Source organism: Olea europaea, chromosome 7, assembly GCF_002742605.1.
Source record: "Olea europaea var. sylvestris chromosome 7, O_europaea_v1, whole genome shotgun sequence".
NCBI lineage: Eukaryota > Viridiplantae > Streptophyta > Magnoliopsida > Lamiales > Oleaceae > Olea > Olea europaea.
Window position 1 is genome coordinate 20,449,025 of NC_036243.1, and position 10,619 is coordinate 20,459,643.

Sequence of the window (10,619 nt, forward strand, 5' to 3'; positions counted from 1 at the left end):
ATGAAATCCCCCATGAATAGGCAACAAAGCAGGTAGAAGAAATGAGGTAAGAAAGGCTGAATTCATTTCTACAGCAATTGACTTTACAGGATCAATACAACAATCTCACATGGGGTGGATTCAAGCCTCCATGTAAATAAAATAGTGTAAAAAAATAAAAAAATAAAAAAAATCACCCCATGTGCCTTAGCTGGAGCCTCTGTACATGAAGAAGTGCTTAGTAAGAAAAGATCACGCCTAAGGCATAGAATGGTTACTCACTTTTGACGATTACACGGTTCTAGAAAATAATCCATACATAGACAATTGAATTCTTTGATTAATTCATTGTACATTTAGTTTAATTATATTCATTCATTACAATTACTATTCAATTAGTTAAACCAACTTATTTCCTGCAAAACGATCCAGCCAGTTTGGTTTAGTTTCAATCGAAATCGAATTGATTTCAGACTTAGAATTAAGAACTGAATGATTATCGTCAATTCTCAATTCCAACTAAAGAGATGAATTTTAATTCAGTTCCAAAATTTCTTTATATGACTTTGGAAGGGGAAAAATAGAACAAATTTTCTAACGACATTGCTCGAAATACCAAAATGTGTCTTAGCAATTATTGATAAAGGAACCTCTAAAATTTTGATTGGAAGAGGGCTTCCTAATTTGATGCCTCGAGCATCATAGGCATCCATTCAATTAGATGGACTTGTTCGAGTTCTACAGTATCAGCGAGAAGACAAATAATACACGAAAAACATCGAAAACTCGTCATTCTAATTGACTACAAACCACATTTATAATTTTGGCAATTAATTAGTTAAAGTATTATCGCTCAAAATATACTTAATAAAGTTACACAACACCAAAAACAATCTGAATCCACCAAAGAAAATAACAAAATTATAGCCTCAAAAGGCTCGAAAATGGAGGTGACCTCAGATTTTGTTGAAGGCAACAATGTCGCAGCTTTGCACGTATTCATTGATAGGCTCGGCTGTGAGATGGTCCTCAACGAGATCATCAACAGAGACAAGATCGTCAACTATGGTCATCATGATCTGCAGTTTCTTAATTCCATATCCAACCGCAACCAATTTCGCTGAGCAAGATCACAAAATTCAAAAATAATCAAACGCTGGCTATGTAGTAATGTGCAAGATAAACAAAGCCACGAAAATAAACATTCATATAGACGAAAGAGTAAACCATACATGCTCCCCACAAGAGGCCAGGCATCTCAACACTACGAACAGCCTCTTCCAGCTTCTTCATGTCTGTCTCATCATCCCACGGCTTTACATCCAAAAGAACAGATGATTTTCCACCTGGAGACAAATTCCAGATTGCAAAACTCAAAAATGGATAAAAGTAAAAGGATTTAAAGATAATTAGCCGAGAATCAGTTTAAGTACATATCTTATTTAGTAAAACTATGACAAATAAGCAAATGCTATTCAACAAGTTCGTATGGGGGGAAATGGTTTTAATCATCTCTGGCAGCGAAACTTTCGACTTTACACTTCTATTTGGCCCCGTCACAAAATAATATAGTGGTGGTATAACAAAGAGGCTTAGACTAGATTCTCATTATATCTCATTAGGGAAAATTTCTTGTTTGAAGTATATAATGCCACTCACTCTCTTTCTTTTTGGAAGATGCCTTGGCAGCTTCCCTCTGTTCTGCAGCCTTTTTTTCCTCTTCTGTCTCATCACCGAAGAGATCAAGATCATCATCATCGCCTGCAGACTCCTGGCAAAAAATTGAAACAGGGTGGTAAACTGATTATCGAAAGTCCGTAGAAGGAACCTTCAAGGACCAAAATAACGAGAACTCAGAAAAAAGCCTAACGTAGTTCCTACCAGCAACATTGGCAAATTTCTAATACAGGGGACAGTTCAAACAAGTAGTTTGCTAAATTAACAGTACAGATTTCGAGATTGAAGCTAGAATGCCCTTTAACTAACAGTATCATCGCTCATTCCTACCCTTTTTACTCAATTTCCAAAATAATTCGAGAGACAGTCTGGAATTGGACCAACAAAACAGATCAACATCATCCATTAATCTGGTTAACACAGAATATATTTAAACTTAGCCCCTATTGATCAACACAGTTTGTGTTGAACCCCAGCATTCCATAAGAAACCCACAGCATGCACTAGTATTATTCCCATTCATCAGAAAGAGAAGCAAGAGGATAAATAATTAACTAGTCAAGCATATATCTTTGAAAGACCTACCCAACATACTATGATGCCAAATTACACCTAAAAAAATAACCAATAACTAGAAAAGCCTCAAGTTGATCAAGCCCAGGCTCAAATTTACACACTGCTATCTAAGCACTACCCTCCACTTCTGTAAATATTTGAAGCTGGCATTAACAAATCGATCCACCAAATATGTGATGCGAACATCCATTTACTATTTATTTTCTATTTGGACTATTAATTATATTCTATTAGGATTATTATTTATTTTCTATTATTTGGCTTGTATGGTGGGTTTGGTCCAAGCCCTTCTCTTTAGGGTTTTTGTTTTGCTATTTATTTCTGTTTTGTTGCGTATTTGAGACAGTTGATGAATTGATGAATAGAATGCTTGAGTTGTTGCCTATGGCTTCCTCCTTCTCCCCTTTCCCCTGATTTCTACTTCTTCTCCGGTTTTCATCCCATTCTCTCCGGTTTCTCCCTCTCTTCTTGCTTATTCTTTCTTTTTTTAATTTGTCCTGCATCAAATTTGGTATCAGAGCCGAATTTGGGTAATTTTTCTCCTTATCCAAAATTTCTTCCCGTTGGAACAACACAAAAGAAAAGTTTGTGGTAAAGTCAGCAGCTTTTTTCCTTCAATTTTCTATCTTAGTTGCGAAAAAAAAATTCTGGAAATTCCTTTCAATTTATGCTCTCTGCCATCCTATCAGTGTGATGCGGTCTGTCTTTTATCTGTTTTTTGTCATGCACAATCAACCCTTTTTCTTTCCCAGAGCAGTCTCATCTTCTCTTCCAAAAAAAAAAAAAAAAAAAAAAAGGAAAAAAAATTGTTGCCATCTCAATTTGATTTTCTGCTGAGACATGAATTAAATGTGTTGTTTCAAACCCTAGCCCACCCCTCCAATTCACAAAACCAAATTACAACCGGCCCAAACCCAATCAATTCCAAGTCCAAACTCCAAAGTAGCCCAACTGAAACAATAAATCATCTTCAAGCCCATAATTCAACCCATACCCGAACCCATAACGGAGGCCCATAATTGAAACCCAACTCAAGTAGCCCATTACTTGGCCGAATACAACTTCATCCCCCACAACGCTAACCTCACGACACAGTACTCCTCCCACCTACTACTGCCATGGCTCCCGTCGCCGGCTTACCCATCCAGCCAGCACTTTCCACACCCACTGTCGGTCAACCATCAGTTGCCGGCATTCGTTACCAACAATCCAAAATTCTACCAAGTCACACCATCTACCTCCGTCGGGGCTACTTTGACAACCCCGATCACTCCCTCTCGTCGACCATTCGTCCAATTCAATTGCCCGAACTTTCAGCACCGGCACCCCTCAATTACCGAAAACCTACTCACGATCCAAAAAACTCCACTGCCAGCACCGATATCTCACAAATCACGTCATCCCCCTCACATAGGCAACAATCCACTACACCTTTTCATCTTGTTACAATTTAATTCCATCTGCCATTTTTCAATTTCGCCAGCAGCCCACACACCCATCATCAATTAAAGAGACTCATTCATTCCCAAACACATTCACACATCAATTCCTCAGGAGCCAAGACCTCACCGCGTCTCCGTCGGTGAACCACCACTGCCGTTTCGCTGATTGTAGCCTCTTTGCGGGTGACCCACCACAACTTTCTTGAAGATTGCAGATAACGGCCGACTTCATCAATCAAGTAGTTAATTGTCTACTTTGCCAACTGTCTCCATTGATTGCAATGAACCATTACAGCCACCTGAGTCAACTGGACAACAGGGAGTCCCTATCTCCTAATTCTCATTAGTTTATACTGCTGTTTTATTTTAAAAGTGCATCATTTAGAGTCTTTGTGTCGCTGTGCTCTCATAACTTTGGTCTCAAACTTCACTTGCCTGGAATCAGTCACTGAATTAACTTGCCATTGTTATCCGATTTACCTACATGGTTGGAAATTTTAACAAGTCAATTGGACCCTTGCTTTATTATTTACACACCTCAGCACTATTAGCTTGCATAGTTGGATTCCGTAACCCCAAAATTTGTTCAGAGAGAGAGAGAGAGAGAGAGAGAATTTCAAATTGCTGTTTTTAATTGTTTGTCCTTGTTGCATATTGATCTCTCTATTGCATTTCATTTAGGTAGTGTTGCTTTGCGTACAATTGCATAGTGGTCGTCCTGTCACTTTACTACTTTAAACATGGACCCCTCACAATTTGATGCACTCACCTGACAAATAACGGCTATCCAAACCCAGATGATTACTACTCTTGAAGAAAGTAAGGCTCTATCTACTAATTTGAACAACTTTAAGCAAATCCCTCGTTCAACCAACGTCCATAAATCTAAAGTGTCCCATAATAGACATTATCATCATCATCATGGTGATAAAAAATGCTTTAGACACGATCGTAGGTATAGGGATCGGGTTCGTGTGAGCGAAAACGAGATAATTTTGAAATTTTTACTCAATGGAATGCCCTTAAACAAGGAAATCAATTAGTGACGGAGTATATTGCTCAATTTGAGGAATTTCAAATAAAATGTCATGTCATTGAGGATGAGGCCTTGACTTTGAATAGATTTACACAAGGTCTAAGAGATGATCTTAGGCGTGAGCTTTTCTTTCGGGGTGTCACCACTCTTAATCAAGCTTATTCTTTAGCTCGAGATTATGAGTTGATTATTAGTACTGCATTTGAAAAGCGTGATCACCATCGTTCACCCATCTCATTAGCGTCATCTTATCATAAGTCTATCATAAAGCATTCCCAGTCTAGTGTTCCTTCCCTTTGGAAAAACAAGTGTAAAGGTCGTGATAGCCCAATGTCGTCTTCTTCATGTAGAAAGCGTAATGACAATCATCCTTCGGTTTCATTGGCTCCACTTCCTCCTATTAAGTCCTTTCTAGGACCATCCCCATCTAATGTTCCTCCAATTTTGGAAAATAAGGATATAATTTTTGAAGCTCCAAGGACTTCTCACTTGCTATGCATCAGCTGTAAGGACTTTGGCTACATTTCTTCCAAATGTCCTAATCGAACCTTAGTCATGGAAGAACGAAAGAATGTAATAGATGAGCCGTTAGAAGATCTAGTCTATGAACATAAACTCGAAGATTTTGATGACTTAGATGATATTGAGGACACTTCCTTAGGTGGAATCCCGACCCTTCTCGAGACTTTAGAAATTATACCCTTTATTTCCGACAACTCTCAATCACATATTATATGTCATACCCTTAACCAACTAAAAGAGTTTGATGATTTCACCAGTCATCCTTGGAGAATCCAGTCGCCTGTGGTTAGCACTAAATCGAAATTCTCCACTACTGACCAACCTCAAACTGATGGTCAAAACGAAACTGCTAGTCACTTTGAAAGAACCCAGTCGCCTATGGTTAGCACTAAATCGAAATTCTCCACTGCAAACCAACCCGAGGCTGATGGTCAAAATGAAGTCGTTAACCAAAGTCCTGGCAATTTATTCAAGTCTCTAGTCCAGAAAAATCTTGGGAATTGGGACTTGATTTCCCCAACTGTTCAAATTGCGTATAACAATTCTGTAAATCGGTCTCTAGATCTGAATCCATTTAAAGTTGTTCATAGTTATAAGTCTAGGCGGCCATTAGACCTTATTCCCATGTCCCCACATGCTAGTGTGTCGATGTCAACTGAAGCATTTGCGCATCATCTTCATGACTTGTATATTGAGATCAATAAGCAAATTAATGCAAGCAATGTGTTATATAAAACTCAAGCTAATTTACATAAACGATATTTTGAATTTAATATTGGAGATTATGTTATATTGCAAGCCGACAGTGCTGGTACTTTTAAAGTTTTAAAGTATGTTGGTCCCTATGCACATGTCATTCATTTTTCATCACATTTTGGCCACCACTCTACTTTACGTACTGAGGACTTAGTTACTTACAAAGGCCTTTTTAATTTCCTTGCCGATCCTTTTCTACTTCCTTATGTGGATCCCCAACCTAAATATATTATCATTTTCACTCCAATAACACATGTCATAGCACACAAAGATGAAATTGATGCTATTTTAGATAAACAGGTTGTGTTAACCAATGATGAAGATTTTGGAGATGAGTGGCATGAATTTTTACTATTGGGAGTTCAGTATCGGTATGTGATTATAAAGAAAGATTGTCCTCCTTGGTTGGATCATATTTTTGAAGATAAACTACAGCTAGCTTTATTATCATTTGTGGAGTTTCGGTATTTGGTCATCAAGAAAGATCGTCCCCCGTGGCGTGACTTGGAGTTTTTAGCATCAGATTCATTGCAACATTTTGATTTATTCCCTCGACGGGGTCGAGTTTTTCTCCCACCCCCGGAGAGTTGATGCGGACATCCATTTACTATTTATTTTCTATTTGAACTATTAGCTATATTCTATTTGGATTATTATTTATATTTCTGTTATTGGGCTTGTATAGTGGGTTTGTCCCAAGCCCTTCTCTTTAGGGTTTTTGTTTTGCTATTTATTTCTGTTTTGTTGCGTATTTGAAACAGTTGATGAATAGAATGCTTGGGTTGTTGCCTATGGCTTCCTCCTTCTCCCCTTTTCCCTGATTTCTACTTCTTCTCCGATTTTCATCCCATTCTCTCTGGTTTCTCCCTCTCTTCTTGTTTATTCTTTCTTTTTTTAATTCGTCCTGCATCAATATGTGTGAGGGTGTATGAAGTGGTCAACACATCATACAAAAATTTCAAACATGCAAAGAGTCTCCTTGATGCAATATGAAAGAGATATTATTATATTTAGATTCCAATTTTGATATTTATTCTAGGAAACATAATTATTGTTTCGATTTCATTGATTTTATAATAATTTCCTGCTTTAATTAGGACTAGTTTAAACCCTATATAAAAGGGACTTTTGCATTGTAATAGAAAAATTTTGATTATATGAAATAAATTAATTTCTCTCCCAATTTCTATCATCCCCTCTCCCTCTTCCTCTCTTTTCCCCCTCGCTTCTCCTCTTCTTTCCCCTTATCCTATAATTCTCCTATTACATCCGGCGTCACTCCTGGTCCACTCAAATTACTTCTACATCTGTTCATCATTGTTCCCAGTGCACTTCCCTCCATTTCTCTCAATCCAACACTAGGAAACATTATATAATGCTCCACCACGACGAAATATGTCAATTCTCAACGATGAAATAGCCTCTTTAACATCTAAAAATGGATATTTTGGGAGGTTAATTTATCCAAGTTAATACATTTAAGAATGAAGTTAAGTTGCTTAATTTTCAGAGCATTTGAAACATAAAGACACAGCATGTACGGAAGTGCAACTTCCTCCATCATAAATCCACTTTATTAATCTTGATGTCATAAAAAACTCATAATATTTGAGTGCATAAATGAAAAAATATAACTAACATGTAGCTATCGAAGTCTATCATAAAATGACAAGGTGGGGATAGAAATATCTACCTTCGCTTCTTTAACTGGTGCAGCTTCAGCTTCAGCAGAAGCAGCTTGGCCTCCGATTCTCACTCCAACAGCCTTCCCAGGAAAGCTATACAATTGTGTATAAAGTCAGATATATACATTTTGTCTTTTTTTTTTTTTTTTGGATAAGTAATCAAATATTTTATTAATCACGGATAATACACAGGAATTGTATAATCAATTTATACAAGAAAGAAACAAATAAAGTCAGATATATACAAAAATAGATAATCATAAACACCCAAAAACAGCACCTTTTGCTCTTTTTCAGAAATAAAAAGAGTAATCTACAAATATTGACATTTTTTTAAATGCACGCCAAACATGCTGATTGTGAATTAAACTTATAAACTTCTTAAATGGCACAATATAATGATTTGTGACTTTTGTTTCTAAATTTAATCAAACTTCAAATTACCAAATGGGAAAAGGATCCCAGATTCGTGAATTAGTGCTCTTGACGGATTAAAACTATCAGTTCATTACTTTTCTCCTAGCTACCATGTAATTCTGAAGAACAAATAAAAACAATAACGAAAAGTTGAAATTGTAATGGAAAAAATTACCTGGCCGCAAGCTTGGACTTAACACTTTCATACCACTGACTGGCATTAGGGTATAGATCACCACTTGGCTTCTCCAAAACAGCTGCATACACCTTAATATCATCTTTCGTCAATTGATCCCTACAAATCACATAATTAAACAAATAAAATAAATTTATAATTGTAAAATATAGATTGCTTATATTCACGTTAATAATTTCCATTAATTAATAGAAACAATAATTAGTTGGTCACTACAATTCACATAATCAAACAACTAACAATCAAAAAATAATGACAGAATCACGGAATGCGAACCCGGATAAGTATGATTTCCCGGAGAGAAAGTCGTCAAGGGCCTTGAGGCCGGATTCAGTGTGCAGATCTGAGAATACAACAGCCATTGTTGATTTCAGAGAGAGAAAGGAGGCTGAAAACCTACAGAGAAACTCAGAAGACGGGGAGTAGAGAGAGATGCATAGTTTATATGCAAGGCATTTTAATATCGGATGGATGAAAAAAACCCTACAGAGACTAGAGGGTATATTCCTTCTTCTTCTTTTTTTCTTTTTTCTTTTTTCAACAAATTGTTTTATTGATGTTCTAATTTTTCTTTTAAAAAAAGGTGTATTTTTTTCTTTCTTATATTGCAATTGGTAAGGGGAAAAAATTGCATTATTTGCTATACTAAAATAAAGTAGGAAAATTCTACTTGTACAGCACATAATGATATCCATAATGTGATGTGACAATCATCCGATTATTGATGTGTAAGTGTGAGATTTGAATTAAAGGTTGGATCCAGTATCACGTGTAATTATGAACATCATTATGTAGACAATTATGTACATGTAGCACTTCCCAATAAAGTAATGTATCTCTCTCTCATTTATTTATTTATAATTATTATTATTATTTTGAGTGAGTTGGAAAGGGTTTCTACAAAAAATTATACTCATAGTTCTCAAGCTATGCAAAGTATAACAAGTTGGTTTTAATCATTTTGTTTTGATTATGCAAGTGTAGCATTTTAATTTTGAAATATCATCTGTAGTCCTTTTTTTTCAAAGAAGAAGTAATGACAATTAAAGATAAGTATCGGTTAATTTTGTACTAGCAATGACACTAAGCCCCTATTTGAAGTAGATTATTCAAAAGATTAAAGAAAAAAGAGCCGTTAATTAGAAAGGTGAGTCCCTGTATATGACAGTGGATCAAAAAAGATGGTTGAAAAGTGATGGGCAACGGTGAAAAAATTTCATTTTTTGGCCTGAAATATCAGGCCCAAATAAGGGCTAAAATAGAAAATACAACTGTTATTTGGAATGATTAAGAGTTAAATATTAATGTTTTAAATTTGTCAAATCTCATTATTCAACCTTGAATGTCTCATTCAAAATAATAGAGCATAAAGCATTTGTAAGAAACAATTTTAAATATGTTAAATCCAATGCTCAACCTTGAACAATGAACACCCTCTCACAGATTACTTTCCTGTGAGGTTTGGAAAGAATTAATTAGGCCTACTTGTACTGCCCAAATATCTTGTGAAGAACAATATGATTAAGCCCCCGTTTGGTTCCCATTATTTGAATTTATAATAGGAGGAATAGTGTTTTTTTTAAAAATTGATAGTTTTAAAAGAATGAAAAATTTTCGATTTGTGTGAAATATTATTTTATTGGAAATTGTATGATTGAAAATAGGAGAGCGAAAATTTTAAATTAAATTGATGAGTTTTAAAGGGGGTCAAACGAAATCTAAAAGTATATTAATCCTGTACATGAAAATATGCTTCAAGAAATATGACTTCTCCCCCAAATCAAATCTACCCTCTTTTTCCAAAATCAAAAGTTTGAGCTCCCAAGTTTGGTGTCTTTGTAGATTCCGAGTGTTATGAGCCCAGCAGATAGATGAGTGAAGTCTATTATAGAACATTTAAGCCTAATACAAATCCAATTTAAGTATACTATGTACCTTAAAAAGAATTTTAGTGTCAATGAATTTTTCCACCGGTGATGAATTTTTTACATAATGTTAAAGGGATATTGGTTCACCAAAGTGTAGGGGCGAAGTGAGAAACTTTTTTCAGTGCGGACACAAATTTTTTCTCCCACCAATTTTTTTCACATGGAGGAAGCTGCGTCCGGTTTTCCAACCACTATAGTTGAACTGTTTTTTTGCTTTGTAACAGTTGATACATTAACTATAAAATTTACTCTGGCTCCTCCTTGCAGGTCTCAGTTGTGGTGATCCACATGCTATAGCAACTTGGAGGAAACCAATTTTTGCTGTTAATCACTGTGTAACACATATTGAAATGCGTAGGATAGTGAATAGAGTTGACGACCCGGTTGTCTTGTATGTGACTGGGG

At 35.9% G+C, this 10,619-nt stretch overlaps 1 protein-coding gene across 1 annotated transcript; it reads right to left on the bottom strand.

The window, feature by feature from the left end:
- Positions 1-753: 753 nt before the first annotated feature.
- On the bottom strand, positions 754-8,754 carry LOC111397365 (elongation factor 1-beta-like). Its single transcript, XM_023024255.1, has 6 exons — positions 8,563-8,754; positions 8,266-8,385; positions 7,682-7,766; positions 1,639-1,750; positions 1,212-1,325; positions 754-1,099 (listed from the first exon to the last, which is right to left on the bottom strand). The coding sequence occupies exons 1-6, from the start codon at positions 8,646-8,648 to the stop codon at positions 936-938; spliced, it is 681 nt and encodes a 226-aa protein (XP_022880023.1). The 5' UTR covers positions 8,649-8,754; the 3' UTR covers positions 754-935.
- Positions 8,755-10,619: the final 1,865 nt, after the last annotated feature.